Source organism: Euprymna scolopes, chromosome 6 (genome assembly GCF_053919585.1).
Source record: "Euprymna scolopes isolate OS-2025 chromosome 6, ASM5391958v1, whole genome shotgun sequence".
NCBI lineage: Eukaryota > Metazoa > Mollusca > Cephalopoda > Sepiida > Sepiolidae > Euprymna > Euprymna scolopes.
Window position 1 is genome coordinate 10,042,989 of NC_136487.1, and position 22,144 is coordinate 10,065,132.

Below are 22,144 nucleotides of genomic sequence, written 5' to 3' on the forward strand. Positions count from 1 at the left end.
AGAAGACAAAAAAATTTTTTAAATGTACTTTATGATTTTCTTTATAATTAGTTGGCATTAAATGTTTACTAATAATTTAGTTTTTAAATATTCATATGACGTTGGATTATTTTTTGCATGGCTGTACTGGGTATGATCACAAAAATTTGGGCAATTATATTTATAGCCAGAGGGCTGATAAGATTCAATCAGGTACCAGAATCGCTGGATTCTCTTTGAATATTTCAGTCATAGTTTTTCATCTTGATATGGGGAGATGATCAATGGTAACCATTCTTAACCGAGGATTCTTTAAAATTCAAAGCTTTTCTGACTAGATTGATGTTGCGAATTTTTGCTTGATACAACCACATTTGATATTCATGATAAATTTATGGCAGAGAAAATAAAAGTATTTCTTTTTTTGGATCATTTTTCGATTACAAGATTGGCTCTCCACTCAAAATAAGAAAATATTAGTTTCTTTATCTAATTATTCCACATAAAACACACACACACACACACATTTAATAATTGTTTTAAAATTATTATTGAAAAATCGATGAGATTATTTCTATTACTTTGGATGGAAGTAGAAATTAAAGCTCCACCTTATACAGTTAATATAAAAGGGAAACTACTTACTCTTTATGTAGTGAATGTGAGAGCACAGGTTGTAAGGCTTGCCAATCTTTCCGATGGAAACTTCTGGGTGTTTGTTTCCTTCCATCACCATGGTTACAAGCACCTAGATGAAAAAAAATTATCTTTATAGATACAGGAATTTATAATAGTTGAAGAAAAGAAAAAAAATAGAGATTTCATGATAAAGAGTAGTCTTACTTCCAAAAATGAAGAGTCACTCTGACCTGAAAGATCAATTTTTTTAAATTCCGATGTAAAAATGTCGAAATCAAGTTTAACATATCAATAATTAAGTTTTCAACTTCATGTAAACCAACAAACTAAGATTACATTTATATCAGTTTGGAAAATAAGGAAATAAATAGTCTATGAGTTAACATAGAAAACTAGACTTTCTTTATCTCAGTTGGATATGAAGAACTACTTTGTGATTAAATTAGGTCATTAAAAGTGAGTAGTGTACTCAAAATGCAAAAGAAACATCATTCGTTGACCCCGACAATATGATACTGCAAAGCTGAAAATGACAATTATTCCCAAAGAAATTTTTATTCTGTGTTTTTAATAATGTTTGCCTGAATAAAGGAATGCTGCCTAAATACACTAATATATATATATAGGTAAAAGTTTAGGAACCTTTAGATTAATGTTTTCTATAAACAAAATAGGGAAAAACTTAAAATAAAAACTTTAAAAAACTTACCCATATTCGAGCATGGTGTGATGCCTTCAAATGTTCGGACAGAGTTCTTGAAAACTGTGTCTTTGGGTCCAGGCAATATGGAGTAAGGGTTGTTGATGTGATATCGCTGTGGGTGGGGCTCTGTAAAAAGTTGTTTGGGAGTTTGACCAAACTCCATTATTTGCGTCTCATAACTGTTTCTTTCATTTACATCATCGATGCTAGCAAAAAAATAAATATATAAATGATAAAAAGTGGACAATAAATTGTTTGTTTTGTTTAGCAAGAGTTTATTATTAAAGCATCATATGAGTAAAACAGTGTGAATATCTCACAGTAGGGTATCAATGGTGTAATGGATACAAACACAGACTATGGAATTGGCTAAGCAGAGTCGGATCTATTACATAAACTTATACTGCAATCCTATTGGAAAAGATATGAACAACCTTCTCACAAGCAACTGGTGTTCAAAAAGTCGTAAGCAAGGATTCTCCTTTTAAAAATTGAATTATTGAAAAAGTTGAAATGCTATAAAAGAGACAAACCAACATACATGATGTTCAAGGTATTTGTAGACGTTTATTTTTTTTTTATTATGGAATGAATATTATTTGACTTTATGTTTTAAATTCAGAATTATCAATGGCAATATAAATATGACTGAAGTTGCCTGGTTGTAAAATATGGTTAAATATAAAAAGAAAATAAAAACGGGACTCGAGTGCCATCAGCCAGAAGTGAAAGCAACAGAAAAATTTGTAAGCAAAAAGAAAAAAAATGCAGCGTGGTGGAAACAAGCTTGCAAAAGTTCATAAGCAAACACTTTATCAATCGGACCATGATGACACAGATGTTAGGATGTTGTAAATTTATCTTTAAAATGAAACAAATCGATCATTCACGCATGCATGATTAACAAACACCAACGAAACCAACATTTTTACTTGCCCCCCCCTTCAAACAAAACAATTTTTACATGAAATACTTAACGATTTTTTCTAATTTTTTGATATTATGTTTCCGAGAGATTGTACTGTCTAACGATACCAGGCTTGTGCTTGTTTGATGCAGATGACAAGTTTTTAGTGGACATACAAACGCACAAAAACACACGGCTGAGATTATATAATAGATTATGTGATATATTTTATAACTTATCTTGCTGACTCATTAAATTTCATTTTCTATTATTTTTAATTCTTACTTTTATTAGCAAAAGTCACAAGTAGCCTTTCACATGAGCATGACTCCATATTGAATAAAATATTTTTTGATTTTAAACTGCCAATAAAACCAAAATTCAGAGATCACCCTCCCCTCCCTCACCACTAGAGTAATTTTTACATTTACGAAAATATATACATATTACATTAGTTTTTATAGTAATCCGAAATGAAAAAAAAACCTAAATATTTTGGGGTTTGTAAAGAATCAGTATCAAGAAATTAGAACAGAATCAGTAATTGTATCAGAATTGGGAAAATATTAGTAATGTCTTATCACTAATAGAAACGTTAAAAAAAAGAAAAAAAATCAAATAGAAAAGTTTTATTCACATAAAATATTTTTTTTTTTTTAAACAACCTGGGCATGAGCAAGAGTTTATTCGATAGAAATTTATCGAAATAATAAAGTAAAATACTTACTGTTCTATATTCACAGAGCCTTCATAAGTTAGATAATAAAAAACTGTAAAGAAAAAAAAATCATAAAGGGAAATAAATTACTTCATATAAAAATGTTGATCACTTCTCTAAATTATTAATAGGAAACATCAATAAAAAGTTATATCTATATATATATGTATAAAAGTGAAAGTGTCTGTCTGTGTGTGTGTCTGTTGCGTACATTTCCCAACATAACTGTCAATTTTCAGTCTACAGACTGGAAATTTGATATACAGAGTATTGAGGTTTGGGAAAATCTTTGCAATCCGTTTTCGGTCAGAAATTTGGCTGTTAAGAGGTCAAAGTTCAACGATTTGATCTTTGAAAACTCTACCAAACTCCTCCGCCAATTTTGGGTCTAAACACTTGAAATTTTAGATATAGGTTCCTTGGACATGGATCTAACTTAAAAATTTGATTTGAGCTCAAAACAATAAATGTTAAGGGGTCATAATAGGGGTCCAAGTTAAAAAAAAAAAAAAAAAAAAAATTGACCTCTGCGGTCTCTACCAAATTACTCAGACAATTTCTGGTCTAAACATTTGAAATTTTACATAAAGGGTATTCAGAGATAAGGCAAGCTTTTTAATCGGTTTGGGTTGAAAATTTGAGCTACCAATATATAAATGTATGTATGTTTGCATGTCTGCCTAAAACTTTCAACAGAAGCGATGGATTTTCACAAGATCAGTATCGTTTTGAAGCTCGACCCTTCAGACAAATAAAGAAAAATTAAAACATTAATTTCTTCACCCTCAACTGGGCACTTTCCTACAGGGAGGGGTTCGTTTTTCGCTGATATTTTTAAAAGTCATCCCCTCTTTTCGATTGTCTAGCCTTAATTTAAACCTATGTCACTTCCGGTTTGTCGGTGGTCGTAACAGCAAAAACGTTAAGTTTTTTTCCCCAGTTCTTTTCCTCCTTCATGGTACAGGTTCAAACCTGCCTTCCTACTACCATTTTTATTTATTTTTTTTTGCTCAACATACACCTTCAAATATCCGGGCAATGCTGGGCTGAAATGCTAGTATATCTATAAAAGTGAAATTGTGTGTGTGTGTGCATTTCCCTACCAAACTACTCTGTCAATTTTCAGTCTATAGACTCGAGATTTGACATAAGGAGTATTGAAATTTGGGAAAATCTTTTTAATAGGTTTTCGGCCAGAACAGAAATTTGGTTGTCAAGGGGTCAAAGTTCAATGATATGACTTTTGAAAACTCTACCGAACTCCTCCTTTTAACTGGATTTGAGCCCAAAACAAATGTTAAGGTGTCATAACTGGGGTCAAAGTTAAAAAAAAAAATTCCCTCTGTGGTCTCTACAAAATAACTCAGACAATTTTTGGTCTAAACATTTGAAATTTTACATAGGGCAAATTATGAACAGTACATTGGGCCCGAGCAAAGCCGGGCTGAACTGCTAGTAATGATAACATATTAAATTCATACATAGATTTTATCTACTAAATCTGAGTTCATCAACTTTGTTTCCATGAGTTACATGAATGATTCTGCGCTACAAAACAAGTGCTGTCAAGAATTGAACATTCGAAAATACTTAAAGAAATAAACCGTAAGATGGTCAACATCTTGAAATTTGGAATATAGACTTCTGTCATTTATATATGCTCTGTAGTTACATCGAGCTTCATAAATTAAAGGACTGGTATAAATAAAAGGTGAAATATAATTTAATAAACATTTCCCTATAAACATATTTGTATGTATTTTGTGATATATCATTGTTTGGAGATTAAATTATTTACAAACAAGAAAAAAAACTGTTTTAACTATTTTACTTGGTCATAATTAACTGAAGTTACATTTTATTTCTTAGCTATTTTATGTATTTTTCTCACTCCCTTTCACTTTATATTCAAACATTGCGAGTATTTAGAGGAAAAGATGACTTTTAGTGTAGCCATCAAATTTGTATATGTGCATCTGTACACATCATAAACACTTGTGTAAACTAGGTAGCATAAGTCTTTTAAATTTTCAAATGAAATCGAAATAAAATAGTGACAGTGGCTGTGACTATAGATGATGAGTGCATCTAGTCTAAATCTGACAAATAAAAACAGTCTTATGGAAAACAAATTATCGATATTATTAATATAATTTTTATAGTTTTGATAAAAATCGATTGAGTATGCAACTTTTAATAGAACTGAATATTTTCAACTTTGTATAAATGTCTATTCGAAAAGTATATTATTGTGTTTTTGTTAATTTTGTTTCACTTCACAAAATGTGCAAATAGTGTAATATATAACATTAGAAAAGTCACAACTTTAACATTTGACCTTGAAAAATAGTGTGCACCATCCCTAGGTCAGAGACCACAATCATGTTAGGTTTGGTCATGATTGGTTCAGTGGTTTGGGCTATGGGAGAGTGTGTGTGTGTGTGTGTAATATATATATATATATATATATATATATATATATACACACACACACACACAAGGTTATGACCTTGACCTTAAAAAATGGTGTGCACCATTCCTACGTGGGGGACAGGTTTGGTCATAATTGGTTCAGTGGTGTGAGCTGTAAGAGAGTTGTACACACAGACACACATGAATGCTACTACTTATATAATATTTATATATATTAGTAAGGTGATTATATTTGGAAAAGAGAATGCAGCACTAAACGTTAACAAACTAAATAAGTTTATTGTAAGCATAACTAAGTTTGGTTAAAGGCAATTTTTGTATTTTTTCATTGTATGCTCGACTCTGCAAGCTATCTTGTTTCCAATTGTAAATAATGGACTATGGACCAAATATTTTTTTTTTTTTTTTTTTTGGTCCTCCTAAGAGGTTTTTGATTTCCATGATCCTTAGCAAACGAAAATCAATTTGTGACATTTTGCCGTTGTCATTGTTAGAGTGTTTATTTTAGTTTTGTTGAAAGAAAAAAAGGTAAACTTAAATCTTTTGTAATTGTTTATTCCCATTAATTTGCTGTGTATTAGTTGTTTTATTTTTAATTGTGGAAAACAATGGTAATAAAAATATTGAATGCGATTCTGTTCCGTTTCTATTGATTTAAGGATTTTTAAATCGTCAGTTATTTTTATGTATAATTTTAGTTTAAATAGAATTTTGCAGATCTCAGCTGAGTGTAGTTATTTTTCAGGTGTGATGATGTAGTGTTTAAATTTGTTGGTATCCGATAGGAAATATGTAAATTGTCAATAGGAAGTTGTGGTTGTGTGAATAATGTTGCAATTTGATTTTTGCCTTTATTTCAAGTTTTCAATAAACTTGAAGTAAAGATAAACAAAATCCCCAGGCAAAATCATGATTTAAAAAAATGTTACTTATCTTACAGTCATAAGTTTGTTAAAATTTTTGAAAGAAGGATGAACCAATGAAATAGACACAAGATGCTTATATTTGTTATGAATGCTGGTTTAGTATATCATAACTATTAATGCCTTGCAGAAGATTATGCCAAACGACGAATATATTTACATAGCACATAATGACAGAAAGTAGTCAAAGAAATAAGGATCACTCACAGCTGACTTGACGTAGACATTTTATTTGCAAGGAAGCAAACACATAGGATGATACAAATTACATTTACCAGTTTTAGTTTCTCGCATCTCTACATGAAAACTCATAGGAGAGTTAAAAAAGGGGAGGTCACTCTTCCTGAAACAGAACAAGATTTCGCTCCCTTTGATTGTTAACTTTATGGTCCTAATAATATTCAACAGAATATGCTGAACTATATTTACTAGCAGAGTCCATGTACCAGTGTTATTTTGAAAAACTGAAAACTATTGTATTTTATAAAAACAACCCCTCTCCAAAATAAAGGTAGCATAATAAAAGGATGTAGCGTTTTGTATAGATTTCAATTAAACAAAGGAATGATCTTTTTTTATGGTTTAAAATCCAGCAAAAGAAAAAATGTGTTTATGTTGAAGTAAAGATTTTATTGACAGTTTTTTTTTTTTATCTCAATCAAAGAAAAACAAATTGTTTTTGTTGCAAATTCTCACAAAGAAATTTCATGATTGTAAAGTTTTCTTGTCAAATAATCATTAATTATTTCAACTCTTAACTCATTAGAAAAAATAGCAATTAAAATTATAGGTCATATTTGAAAAAGGAATATCACAAATATTAAAAAAAAAAAATAGTAAAGTAATAATGGAAATGATCAGTTACAAACGAAAAACTAAAAACACTCATTAATGCTATTCTTGACAAAATTTAATTAAAATGAAACATCGAATTTCAAGAAGCTGAATTCTGTTAAATCATTTCTTGTTATATAGATTGTATCTTGCTAATTGCTTATATATATATATGCACACATAATATTTTGGTGAAGTATTTCCATAATAGTGACCAGATTTTTTTCGGTTGCATCTCTTTTTGATACCAATTCAGTGAGGTGATGGAAGCCAGTGTTTTTCACCATCTCTAAGTGAGTGTCCACAAAGGCTTAAAAGTGCTTTACCTACCCTTTTGGGATTCTTAAAGATTTATTTTTTTTTTGTTTAGAAAAAAGTAGAATTTCTATCCTTGAACCTCTATTAAACTCCTTGGCCTAACGTTCACAGAAAATATGAATTGGAACAATAACATTGAGAGCATTACCAGGACCGCTGCAAAGAAGGTAGGCTCTCTCTACCGTGCTAGAAAGCTACTAACGCCTGAAAGTATCTTGTACCTCTATAAGGCCACCAATGTATGGAGTATTGTTGTCATATTTGGGCTGGTGCATCTGCTATTAGTCTCACTCCTAGACAAGGTTCAAAAGAAAGTCGCCAACTTAATAGGTCCTGAACTGTCATCTAAGTACTTTAACGGTAAATGCTCTGATGAACTGCAAGCACTCGTACCTCCCTTGATGTAAATAAACCCGACAAGTACCTAAATCCCACCCCTTCACAGTAGAGATCCCTAGATGCAAGAGAGCCTTCTACTCCAGTAGTTTCTTCACCAGAACCACTAGACTTTGGGATTTCTTTCCGGGTTCCTGCTTCCCCAACTGTAGTGACATACAGAAGTTCAAGTGTAACGTGAACAGTTATCTTGCTGCCCAACTCCCCACATAGTACCCCTGTAGATTATGTCATTGATACATCAAAGTGGCAATGTGTTTTGTTGCGAAAATATAAAAAAAATTCACTGTGGAGTTAAACTTTTATAAGGAACATACCAAGAGGAAATTTTTTAAATTGAATAAAAAAAAAAAAAAAAATCCGATTGTCTTAGTTGAGGCAGGTATATACAACTATTATACTCAGATTAAGTACAGTTTTGAATCACTGCTAATTTCAGAATTAGTACTATAAAACTAATATTTAGTTACATGAAGCAGTGATCAAATTTTTCCTTTACATGATTGATCTTCAATCACTACCTTCAAGTATTTAAAAGTTACAGAGAGGAGGGTCTAATCAAGGAAAAATCAGATATAATAATACTATCAGGATTAGGTTTATTTAGTCCAAACCTCACTCTCTGTGACTTTTGCTTATTCCCTAAGCTCAAGGAAAACCTTAGAAATGGTTGTTATGAGAAAATTGACTAAGTGAAAGAGGTTGTGACAAGGGTAATTGATGTTCTCACACAAGAGGACTTTCATGGAGCCTTCTGTAGTACTTACCAACAAAACAAACGCCCACGTGTTTGTACCTTGTATAGGCATGCGCGACAACAAAACTTGGGTTTTTATAAGCGGAAATCTCGAGGTTGTCAGGAATCTACAGGCGCATGCGCAAGAGAAGGGATTGAGATAGTGGTATAAAAGGCAGGTCGAGTGAGAATGTTGTTGTTGTTGTTGTCATTGGACGTTACAGTGACGCGTGCATTAGCAGGTGATTAAGAGGCTGTTTTTTTTTTGTATGTCAAGTCGCGCACCTCGGTGAAGGTGAAGGTCAAAAGCTATTTAGGCTATTTCATTTTGTCGCTTTTCCTGGACAACTATGGCTGGGGCAAAGTTTGATTTAAAACTGATACCCGAATTCGACGGATCCACTTCTGTTGTCGACTGGGTCGAAAGGGTTGAGCTGACCTGCAACCTCTGTGAAGTAAAGGGGGTGCATACCGTGATTCCCCTGAGATTGGCTGGAGGCGCCCTAAGTGTATATCAGCAACTTAGTGCCGTGGAGAAGGCTGATGTTACCTGTATAAAAAATGCTTTATACAAGGCATTTGCCATGGATCCCTGCACGGCCTATGAAACATTTGCCTCTAGGAAGCTCATGCCAGGAGAAACCGTGGACGTCTTCTTCGCGGAGCTGAAGAAACTTGCAGTTCTATTTGGCAATGGAGTGTCAGAGCAAACACTGGCGTATGTGTTTGTGGCCGGCCTTCCCACCCATGTTAAGCAACTGTTGAGGGCTTCCACCAGCGTATCTGTAACGCCCATGGAACATTTGTTAGAACGCGCTCGAGCCATTATCAGAGATGAGGAGGACCTGAGGGAACCGGTTGTAATGATGGCACAGGCAGCCAAGACTAATGCTGAAAAGAGTCCCAGTTTGAGACCCACGACCAATGGGAGATGTTTCTGCTGCGGCCAGCGAGGCCATTTCGCAAGAAATTGTACTAACAAGGGGCGGGGGCGCCCGCGCTGTTTCCAATGTGGTAGTTATGGATATTTATCCCAAAATTGTGCGGGAAATGCATCAGGGGGCAGGACGTCAGTGCCGCCCTGTTCCCTGGACAAGATTTAATTGAGGCGCAACCGACAATAAATGTGTACGTGGACCAAGTGCCTTGTTCAGCTCTTCTCGACTCCGGGTGCTCACACACCATCATGAGTGCCAAGTTGTGTCAAAACTGGACAAAGCAGAACATCAAAGTAACCACAATAGGTGGCAATACGCAAGCTTGCTGTGGAGCCGGAACTGTCAAAGTCCACACAGACTCTGGTGTGGCCGCAGACATTAATGTGCTGGTGATGCGAGGGGATTTGCTGGGATTCGATGTACTGTTGGGATATGATGCTATTAAGGCACTGGGGGGGGGGGGAGTGGTTATCGGAAGAGATGGGACTGTGCGATTTTTGGAAACCCCAGTGTGTGCTGCAGTTCACATTGATCGGCCTGATTTTAAGGTGGACTACGACCCTCACCAAAAAGCATGGACGGCATCGTGGAAGTGGACAGAAGGAAGGGCGCCAACCGAACTCAAGAATAGCATTGCAGAGTACTCAATACCCGACAAGGCCCTTAATGAATACGAGAAGGAACTTGAGGCATGGATCCAGGATGGATGGCTGATCCCCTACCCCAACAAGCTAGGACCACCCAAGGGTCTGATTCCCTTAATGGCAGTAGTCCAGCATAACAAATCAAAAGTTCGTTTGGTGCTGGACTATCGTGAACTCAATAGATACATTGAGACGTACACTGCCGATGCTGACGTGTGCGCCAGCAAGCTGAGAGAATGGCGCCAGAAGGGCTCCAATGTGTCTATAGTAGACTTGCGGAAGGCTTATTTGCAGGTGCAAGTGGATGAGACATTGTGGCCGCTCCAGACAGTGTGGTTCTGGGGTCAGAGATACTGCCTTACTCGACTTGGCTTTGGGCTGAATGTGGCACCGCAAATCATGAAGACCATTGTAAATGCAGTGTTGTCCCAGGAAAAGACCACTGAGGACGCAACATCGGTCTATATTGACGATGTGTACGTCAATGAAGACGTACAATCTGCGTCGCACGTCAGAGAAAAGTTAGCTCAATTCGGGTTGGAGTGCAAGGATCCCGAACGTCTGAGGGATGGAGCACGGGTATTAGGATTGGACGTTTGCGGGAAAGACGGTACCTTACGATGGAGGCGTGGCAGTGAGATTCCAAACATCCCTGATGTTATTACGCGGCGGACTATTTTTTCCTTGTGTGGGAAACTTATTGGTCACTTACCAGCGTGTGGCTGGCTCTGAGCAGCTGTGGGCATCATCAAACGCAGGGCAAGTTTAGTAACTACAGGTTGTATCTGATGATGCTCTTCTAACTCTGATGACGACAGAAACCCTAGAGAGAGTTAACAAGGAGGACCCTGCCCGTGGAGAATGGTGTGTCGATGGGGACACTGTGAATGTGTGGGTTGACGCTAGTTCTTTGGCATTGGGAGTGTTATTGGAGCAACGTGGAAATGTAATTGAAGATGCGTGCTGGCTGCGACCCGTGAATGATGCTCAACACATCAACCTGGCGGAACTGGATGCTGTTGTGAAGGGTTTAAATCTGGCACTGCAATGGCAGTCAAAGAAGTTACACTTGTACACGGATTCTCTCTGCGTCTACCACTGGGTGTCCGACACTCTTTCGGGACGAACGAGAGTCCGCACTAAGGCAGCCAGTGAGATGTTAATCCGGCGGAGGCTAAACACCCTGAAGAGTCTGGTATCAGAGTATGGCCTGTCGGTGAGTGTAACGCTCGTGGCATCACACTGTAATCGTGCAGACCAGCTAACCCGTGTGCCTCACAAATGGTATGAAGCTGTGAAGGCAGGCGTGGAGTTCGCTGCTCGATCTTGCGCAGTTGGCGCGATTAGCTTATGCCAAATACAAAGAATTCATGTGCAGAGTGGACATCCAGGTATCAAAAGAACTTTGTATTTTGCGAGGCGTGTGGACCCGGCAGTGACAAGGGCGGATGTCAGGCAGATCATCAAGCACTGTGAGGCATGCCAGTCTATCGATCCTGCACCTGAGCAATGGCAGAAGGGACGATTGGAAGTTGAGCATGTGTGGCAACGATTAGCGATGGATATTACCCACTACAGTGGTAAGCCCTTTCTAACCCTTATCGACTGTAGACCCACTCGTTTTGCGGTGTGGCGGCAAATGACCAGGCAGGACTCAGCGAATGTTGTCCGCCAACTGTCATCTATCTTTTCTGAGCGAGGTGCGCCGGAAGAGATATTGACGGATAACGATGCTGCTTTTTGTAGCCACCAAGTTCGGCAGTTGTTGAATGAATGGGGTGTCCGACTACGACTGCGATGTGCTCATGTGCCATCAGGGAATGGCATTGCTGAGAGGAGCCATCGCAGCATCAAGAGAATTGCTGCCAGAAAGCAATGCACCATTACGGAGGCCACGTATTGGTATAACATCACACCAAAGGATGAGAAGACACTAACAACAGCACCGGCCAATGCCATACACAAATACCGTGTTAGGATAAAGGGCATTGACACTGTCCAACCAATCAATAAGGAGAGTCATGACAAATACAAGGTAGGGGATCCAGTTTGGGTTAGACCCCCTGGAAACCGGTGCACCACCAAGTTCAAGCGAGGACGAATATCTGGAGTGGTCAGCCAGCAGTCGGTCCTTGTTGATGGAACCCCACGCCACGTGTGCGATCTTCGCCCAGCTAGTAAAGTACATCCCACAACTATAGAGAGCGATGAATCATCAGATGATGAGCTGCTGATGAGTGAGGTCACCGAGCAAGAGAGTGGTAGTTGTAGTTCGTCTGATCAGGCAGGATCAGAACCAGAACCAGAACCAGAATCTGAATCCGAGATTGTAAATACCATCCTTCGCAGAAGCCAACGAACTAAGAGGCCACCCCCGGAGTGCACTCTATGTGATCATCAGATCGGGGGGTAGTGTAGTACTTACCAACACAACAAACGCCCACGTGTTTGTGCCTTGTATAGGCATGCGCGACAACAAAACTTGGGTTTTTATAAGCGGAAGTCTCGAGATTGTCAGGAATCTACAGGCGCATGCGCAAGAGAAGGGATTGAGATCGTGGTATAAAAGGCAGGTCGAGTGAGAAGGTTGTTGTTGTTGTTGTCATTGGACGTTACAGTGACACGTGCGTTAGCAGGTGATTAAGAGGCTGTTTTTTTTTGTGTGTCAAGTCGCGCACCTCGGTGAAGATGATATAAGTCGTGCACCTCGGTGAAGGTGAAGATCATACCTTCCAGAAGTTGTTGGAATGATACAAGTGCATTGCAGCCAGAGAAGATTACTTCAAAGAGGTTGGTTGGTTGTTTTTGTTTTACGGCATATCAACCCTTTTCAGGTTATTTAATGCCGAATCCAAAGATTCGGAAGAAAATTTTTTTAATAGAATATATTTGTTGTTTTCACGTCGGTTTCTATTTAACCCATAGTTGGGACCCTAACAGGTACTACCATTCCGGGTCAGAGTGGACCTGGGAGCAATGGTAATTAAAGGGTGGCTCCACACTCCCCAAAGCCCACAAGCTGGGGTCCTCACCACTGGATATAGTTTAAGGTCATATCCAGGACCCCCATTGAGGGACTTTTACCCTCTGCAGGGGGGCAGTCGGCGTATTCTAATGCCCCACTGACAGGGCCTTACTTCAAAGAGGACTAGAGTTTCATGTGCATATGATCAAGAAAAGTGCCCATACCAAAAAAGTCTGAAATCTCATTGAAGGCACCTCATAAATGAAAGCAAAATGTCATTTTACACATAACTTAACCTTCCCCCAAGTAATATCTGTTGGAATGAAATTTTCAAAGTATATCTGAATTCAGATCAACAATTCCTTAGTAATCACGAATCAATCAATTTTGTTTTAATAACCAAAACCTGCATTTTTTTTTTCTTGCTCTAAAAGGCATCAGATTTTTTTTAATAATGGTTAAAGAATGGATGAGATTTGATAAACCTGAACATTCAAAACACGAAGAATGCACAGAAACAATTTTATAAAAGATGAATTAAGAAAATATACGCATATTTTAAAATAAACAAAAAAAAATGAAATTACCATTATCAGCAGCTTCCGCTTCATAGCCCGTTTGTTTGTAACCAAATATCAGATCAATCCAGTGATGCAAATGGCGCGAAACCCAATCACATTCTAATGCAGCAGCCATCTTTTGAATAAAATCCTTTGGATCTATAATGGTTTCAAAAATATTAATAAAAAGTACATTGATCTTATTTAATATATAAAGTCAAGTTTTTTATTGCATAATATACAAGGTCAGTCTATTTTATTCTTTCTCATTGATAGCTTTTTTTCTACAAAATTAATTTGATTCTCATTTGTCAGTTTCTTGTAGATAGTCGCAGTATATTTGTAAGCAGAATAACATTGAATTCAATTTAATTTTTCAGAAAATACTTTTTTCAAAATCAATTTTTTTCAATATCATGAAAAGTAGAAAGTGAACAGTAGCCTGCCCTTTAGTCCTCATATTCCATGAGCGATGAAAATTGTTTTCTGCCTCAGAATCTAAACAAATAACACCCAAGTGGTATTTTTTAACTCCTTGCATCAAGTAGCTTCAGACATTGTCTGGAGCAATTTTCATTAAAAAAATAAATAAATAAATTGCTACCATCTAAAAAGATGGGAAGTAACTATGCAGAATTAATTTGAATTTTAATAAAAATATATTTTGAAACAAATAAAACAGCATTGTTTGAAACAAAAATTGCAAACTCACTATCTAATACAACTAATTACTTATAAAAAAAAATATGCTGAACAAAGTAAATAAGCTTACAATCTGCTAAGAAAAAGGAAAAGGGAAGAAGCAAATATTAAAAAGGTAAAAAAAAAAAAGAAATGAAAAAGTTTACTTCATTTTATGGCATATCAACCTATTTTAGGTCATCTAATACCAAATTAAGAGTTTTATACCAAGTAGTATATTTTTTTCATTCTACTACATATAAAATGCAAAATATATAAATACATTTCTAGTTGTTGTAAACAGATGGTAAATTGCGACGGGATAGGAATGCTGAGCCTCAACATCCCTATCCTATCACAGTTTACCATCTGATGAAGGCCAGAGGAATAGCTGGTTGAAACATTGTGAAACAACAACAAGACAAGGATAATAGTCTGCAAATACACAAATGTGAAAATTGCGAATCTTAAAACGATCCCAATAAAAAAATTATCAATTTTTGTTTTTATGAATAAAATAATATTCTGTAACATTATTTTACCTCAACAAAAACAAAAAGAAATTAACAAAAGATTTTAAAATCATAAAATCACAAAACGATCATAGAAAGTTCATTGAAAACAAAATATGTACTAAATATGTAGGTCAGAATGAACCTGTTGTTTTTGTTGCTGTTGTTTTACTGAGGATTTCAATAAAGGCTAAAAGTTACTCAAGGATAAAGGATTAATCACTTATTAGGATGGTTTATGACGCATGTTTATTAACATTAGATTTAAGGATAACCATGTTGTAGACCTCAGGAAGGCAACATTGTAGCAACGTGTTACACAGATTGAAAGTTCTTGGAAAGAAAGTGTTCATTAATATTGTGTTTGAAAGGAAAGTTCTTCCCAGTTGTGGTAGAATGATGAGTTCTTGCTGTGGATGTCTTCTAAGGAGAAGACCAGAGAAAGAGTGTTCTGAACATCACATCCCTAGATATAACAGCAGTATTCCATGTTAGAACATATCTGACTTTCATAGATAGAGGATTACATGTGAAGTCAAGTACTTTCTGGAGTGGTAGAATAATTGTTATTTCTTTTTTTTAGCAACATTAAATACAGGGTGACCAAAAAAAACGGGCCCAACTCTAATTAGGCCCTGTTTTTTAGTGTTTTGTCTGAATGAAATGAAACTTCGGTCATAACTAGTTTATTATATTCAAAACATCACATCAAAACACTAGGGTCTTCGGCCTTTTTCCTCCGTTCTACAGCATATGTTCTAGATGGCTATATTTAGCTTTTGTTTTTTTTGGGGTCACCCTGTATAAGTTTTCCCTTTTAAATTTAAAGTGAACGTCTGTCCAAAGATACTATCAAAACAATCAAATCATGTGAAGGGAAAAGTGCATTTTGAGATAGTCAGTATTTAAGGCAGTTGATGAGTGGTAATGGCAGATATCTCTGTGTGAATATTTATCATTAGGGCTATTCAGATAAAGAAATGATCAAGTCAAAGGAATTATCACGAATTAATGATGTTGATGACTAACCTAATCAGAGATAATGGCTTGTAGAATTTAATAAATTAATATTAGGATTCAACATGTACATACGTATCCATACATTCATTCTATCCATTACTAAGATGGGGTCACCATTTGCAGGGTTTAGATATTGGATTTATCATTGACAAAGAATATTGGATAATGTGCTAATTTGCTATTGTGACTAGGAAAGAAAAACAAAAAATAACGGGGGAGGGGGGGAAACGCCCCCTTAAATAATAAAAATTTACCAAATTTCCTCTACTAATGAATCACTACACTGTTGTCTCAGTGACCACCATTTACCTATTAATTTTTATTCTTGAGTGGTCCCTAAGCCTTGATAAGTGATGACTCCCTTGTAAAAAAAAATAACAAGCAAGACAAAAACAGAATTCTTATGAATGTATGCAAACTAAATTATATTTACCTTTTGCCCACGAAGGAAGCTCAACATCCCCAACTGGTCGACCATTTTGCCGGACACCAAAATTTATATTCTGAAACAGAAGATATTGATCATCAGCAAAATCTTGAAGAATAATTTCAATCCAATAAATTGGTCACAATAACATTTATCTGCTTGTCTACAGATATGTCTATTATCAAAATTGTGTGACAAACTTTTTTTTACACAGTCACATTATTAATAACAATTAATGTGGGAGTGCGGCATTCATTCGTTACCCAACCAGACACCATTTTGATTAAATTTAATATATTGAAATTCTAACAAAAACATTTTTGTTTCCTTATAAACATTTAAAATTTTTCTTCAAAAATTTTGACCTAACATCACTTAACACTAGTTAAAACTATTTCACAAATCTGTTTTCAAGAACAACTATTGGTTGGCACAATGGGCCATATCTTACTAAATGCCAAATGTATTCCTGAATTCGAAATTATTCTGCATTATCTCAATATGTCACAATATGAATATGGGGTCATTTTCTTACTGATGAACAAAATTATTGAAGCTATAGTCATTTAGTTTTGTATAGGCCATAATAAATCTTCATTGAACTTATAATTTATAACAATTTGGACTATTATTATATGGAACATATATTTATATATTCTTTTATATAAACTCAGGAAATGAAAAAAGTGTGTGTGTGTGTGTGTGTGTGTGTGTGTGTGTGTGTGTTTGTGTTTTATAATAACTCTCCAAGTTCTAAATATCAAGTTTTCTCAGTTGGTCATTTATTACTTTTCAATACTGTTTTTATTGTGACTAACACGTCTGCAAAATTATGTTATTCAGTCGCATACTCATCAGATGTTTTGTATTGCAACTAACTACAAAATTTATATTAAAAAATATTTCATTATAAAATCTTTATTTATGAGAAAGATTTTTTAACCTGCTACGATTGGTATATACAAACCGAGTATGTTTTCAAGTAAATGTTTAACCTATATATAAGCGAGATAAGACACAGATTAAAGATCAAGTGAAATATCCTAATAGATATTATTTTGAGGTAATACTTACAAGGTGATCCTAGCCAAAAAGCTCAATATTTAAAAATAGAGCAATATATATATATATTGTTATTCTGTGGCTACTGCTGCTGTTATAACAGCCATTGTTACTGATTTGAAAACCACTTTTGTTGTTGTAGCTACTACTAGGACAATACTCTTCTTTGGATCGATTTTCAAGTAAAAAAAGTAATTGTCAAAATAAGTGTTTTTATTTTTTAAAATATACATCTCGTAGTGATGGTGTTTGTAAATTCAAATTTGTTGTCAACAGCGAAATGTGCAGTATAGAAAGTTGACAAATTTCATATTTGTATTAGAATTGTTGCAGACAATCTCCTCAAATTTTAAATGTTCCTTTAGAATTTTAAGTCATTCAGTTCATGTGGCTTGTGATGGGGGAGGAGGGGTAATGTAAGTGACAAGTTTTTGTTTAAAATTGTTTTGTTGACAATGTCAATTCAAATCATCTCCAGTGGAGAAGGGTTTTTTATTTGCTAGTTGCCAAGGAATGGGAAGTGGTTGCTGTAGTATTAAGAATATTTTCTACACACTTTTTTTTTTTTTACAAGGTAATCACCACTTATCAAGGCCCGGAAGCCACTTGGGGATAAGGGTTATTGCGTGTACAGTAATCAATGGGATAGTATTGTAGTAATCGTTAGTATTGAAGATTTGATAAAGTGTCTTACTTAAGGGGGTGGTTCATCAGGAATTTATGTTGGACTTGAAGACATCCAAGTTGTAGTCAGGTGGGAAACAGGCAATCGGAACAGAGTTCCACAGGCATGCATGTCTAAGAAAGAAGCTTTGTTCATGGAATCTACGTTTTGGTTTTGGCACAGATAAAGAATGGGGAAAATTATTGACAGTGGTTTCAGCTGGACGGGTGTTTATCGTGAAAGATTGGCAAGGGAGGATCAGAGATTGGAGCTCAGACGAGCACTTGCCATAGAAGTAACGATAAAACAAGGACAGGCTCGCAACGTTTCTTCTGTGGGAGAGAGGTTGCAGGGAAGAGAAAAGGGCATCACCCACTAAGCCACAAAGCCTATTTTGTACTCTGTCAAGACAGAATAGGCTGTTTTTAGCAGCTCCTGCCCAGATGTGGCAGCAGTACTCCATCCTAGCACGTACTTGGCTTTTATATAAGTAGAGAATTGCATCAGCAGTGAGATATCTTCTAGAGCGGTAAAAGGATCCTCCCATTTTTCCAGCGACCTTAGCAACTGACTTGATGTACGTGTTCCATTTCAGGTCAGGAGTAAAGGTCAAGCCCAGAAGCTTATCAAAACATGGAGCCTCCCCTAGACGAGAGCCATCCATTTCAATTGATGCCAGATGGGGATCAGAGCGTTGATGATGCATAGATAGGAGCTTGGTTTTAGATGCATTAAAAGTAACCAGCCACCTCTTCCCCCACTGTATCACACGCTCAAGATCAGAGGAGAGACAATCAGAGAGAACTTGAGCTACTTAACCACTGGGAAGTGCCCAACTAACTTTCCACAAAATGTGAACACACTTCATCGGGTAAGAACACAGGATACGCTGGGGACCTCATTTCCATACCAAACTGCTGCCCTTTTCACAAACTGATAGGCCAAGCACTCATTCATTCAGCAGCTGCTCCGGTTCCTTGCTCGCTAATCCAAAATCAGCCAAATACTGTCTCACTTTGGTTGCGGAAACCACATCCTCGTCGATAAATACATCATCAATGTACATCGATGTTGCCTGCAAGATATCGTTCTTCCTTGAGAGTGTGGCTTAAACAATAGCTCGCATGATGGAGGATTCTATATTAAGCCCAAAACCCATGCGCATCAGGTAGTACCTCTTTCATTCAAAGATCAGTCTGGTATTGCCACAAGGATTTATGCACACCAATTATAGATATGCCTTTTGAAGGCACATTGGAGCCTTTCTTCCTCTACTCTTAGCTTTTGTGTGCAGACATGTGCTTGACGTGTTCATTCAGCTCACAAAAGTTCAACACTGGGCACACCTTGGACTCATTCTCTTGAAAAACGGCCATTAATGGAATCAGGCCTTTCAGGAGACCAAGATCTTCCTCAGGATAGAGAAGTAGCCATCCATTGCTCAACCACGTTTCTAATTCATGACGGTACTCCTGTCAAATTTGGTCAGACATCGGATATTCTGGCAAGTCCATTGGCTGGCTGATTGCTACCACTGTCGCACTGCATATAGTTTCTGGCTAGATGGTTCAGGCCCCCGCATCTGAAGCAGTTAACGCAGCCACTCCTGCTACCCTGACCAGGTGTTGGTGCATACAGGGCATGTCTAGTTTGCATTGTAGCAGCAAGATACTCATCTCTGTTGCCCACCAACATGGCACATGCTCTTTTGATCAGTTCTTTCAATAATAGGGTATCCATTCTAGTTGACGACCACAAAAGTCCTCACATGGCACGATAGCCCACTAATGGAAGTGCTTTTTATCCAACATTCTGACCGCATTTTGCCCACCAATTGTACCAACCATTGCAAATTCATCAGAAACTCATCTCCAGTCTCTCCCGAACGTAGGCGATGAGTGGGGAATCGTTCGAAGACTGCAAATGGGTCCGTTCTATAGACTTTTATAAGGACACATTTAATTTCCTCAATGTCATTCTGCTGTACTTCTGAGAGCTGCCAATACGTTTCTCAAGCCACACCCTTCAATCTCAATGCTAGGACTCGTTCCACGTTGGTCATTCCGCACAGCTCACACGTCAGCTCCAGGTCCTCCAACCATTCCATTATTGGAGTGTCCATCACCGTACCACTGAATTTGGAGATCAGCCAAATGCCCACCTGTTTTAACGCCATCCTGATAGTGCCAGAATAACTTGAAGACAAAAAAGGGTCAGAACTTTCTTGCTTGTCTTTCGTCGCCAACAGTCATATTCTTCTCTTCTTCACAAAATCACAATTGCATTCAATCATGTCAACAAGATTACATTCTGTCTCTCTCATAAAAAAAAAAAAAAAAAAACTTTTCATTGTATTGGACACATTCTGGGTTCAAATGAGAGAAGTTCTTTTGTGAATTGTATTTTCTCAACTCTGCAGAACCACCAGATTATTCTGCTACATTAATCAAACAAAATGTAGAAGGATGATTGGTTAAACGTACCTGTCTGTTGAGAAGAAATTCTCCATCTCCATCGTAAAATTCTGGAATTAATTCTTTGAAATCAGAAGCACCATGCAGACAGTTATACCAACTTTCTGCAATACTGAAAAAAATATAAAAATATAAATCAATACATGGTGTGTATATGTGTGAGGTTTGTGTTCCTTATAGAATCTACATAAAAATCTAAAAGTGCATTCTTATGTAAAATTAACTGAGAAAGACAATGGAAATATTTTCAAATCTCTAAATGCATTTCTAAAAGGCTCATAAGTGTATAACCCCCTTAAAACTTCAAATATATACTATTTATCATATATATAATGTTTTCTAGAGAAGACAATGAAAGTGGTTCCCTATTTTTAAGTGCCTTCCTAAGCTAAGTTAGCTCTGGGGGCCCAAACCATCTTTAAAACTAATAGCTAGAAAAGTCTCCAAGAAGACATTGGAAATGGTTCTCAATCTTCGTTACTCACGATGTACTGAATACCTACATGATCCACTGCTAAGTGGCTAATCAAAAAAGACCCCAATTAAAATTTTTGAATACATATATTGGATTTTAATGAAAGTTAAACCATAGATTTAGAGTTTTCCAACATTTAGACATTTGTCCAACTATATTAGAGGGCGAAACAGATAGATGAAAGCAAAAAAAAAATAAATATTGTGTTTATGAGCATAGTGAAAAAGTACATAGTGGTGGTCCTCATTCAATCCTGGGTGATACCGGGTTTCCTACAATTAGCAATAATAATGATGACATTTAAATAGTAAAAAAAAAAAAAAAAAACTTGACCATTTCAATCAGACTACATATTTATTATTTTTACTTTTTATTTTGAGCAATCACAGATTGGTTGAAAGGATATAAAAACTCACACCATGCAATACAAATACTCACTCCTAAAGAACATGTCACATCCAAAGGAATGTACAGAAACCTTTCTCACTTCACACACAGCAGACATTTACAAATGCATTTGTGGTTTTAATTTATTTTCATTTGAAAATAAATCATCCTGATTAAGTCCCCTACATAGGAGCAAAACATTGATAATATCAGTAATGTTTTAGGTTTTCCTTTTTATTTCAGGTTTGACATTTCGAAGGTGTTCGACAGTGTGGCATCCTAGCCTTCTACATAATTTCAAGGTTATAGTATTGTGACATTGTTAGCTTTTTTTCTTTCTGATCAAAGCTTGCGAGTAACTCTGGATGACATAGCTTCATTTTCTACTCCTATCATTGTTGGTGTTCCTCAGGGTTCTATTCTCTTCTCTATATAAACGACCTCTCAGAGAATACTATTCAGAAAATTAACATTTATGCTGATGACACCACCCTCTATTCTGGTATTGCATTCTGCCCATTTTTCTTGGTCAGCTGAAATATTCAGTTGATCTGAGTTCAGTTATGGATTTGGTTAAGAAATGATTTCTTGTGTTTAATCATGTTAAAACTCAGTTATTGTCTTTCAGCCGCATGCATGACCCTTTTCTTCCTAAGATTCTTATGGATAGTTCTGATCTTGATCTGGAGTTAAAAAATCGACTTTAAAACTTCTTGGTCTTTCTTTCTCAAATTTTTCTTGGAATACAG

The 22,144-nt window shown here is 36.2% G+C and overlaps 1 protein-coding gene across 1 annotated transcript in view; it reads right to left on the minus strand.

The window, feature by feature from the left end:
- LOC145277497 (protein FAN-like) overlaps positions 1 to 22,144 on the minus strand; it is a 137,964-nt gene that overhangs the window by 33,780 nt on the left and 82,040 nt on the right. Inside the window, exons 16-21 of the mRNA XM_080128887.1 lie at positions 20,543 to 20,645; positions 16,340 to 16,409; positions 13,721 to 13,852; positions 2,956 to 2,998; positions 1,328 to 1,527; positions 625 to 727 (exon numbers count right to left, since the gene is read on the minus strand). Coding sequence (XP_079985013.1) covers positions 625 to 727; positions 1,328 to 1,527; positions 2,956 to 2,998; positions 13,721 to 13,852; positions 16,340 to 16,409; positions 20,543 to 20,645 — 651 coding nt within the window. The remainder of the gene's footprint in view (positions 1 to 624; positions 728 to 1,327; positions 1,528 to 2,955; positions 2,999 to 13,720; positions 13,853 to 16,339; positions 16,410 to 20,542; positions 20,646 to 22,144) is intronic.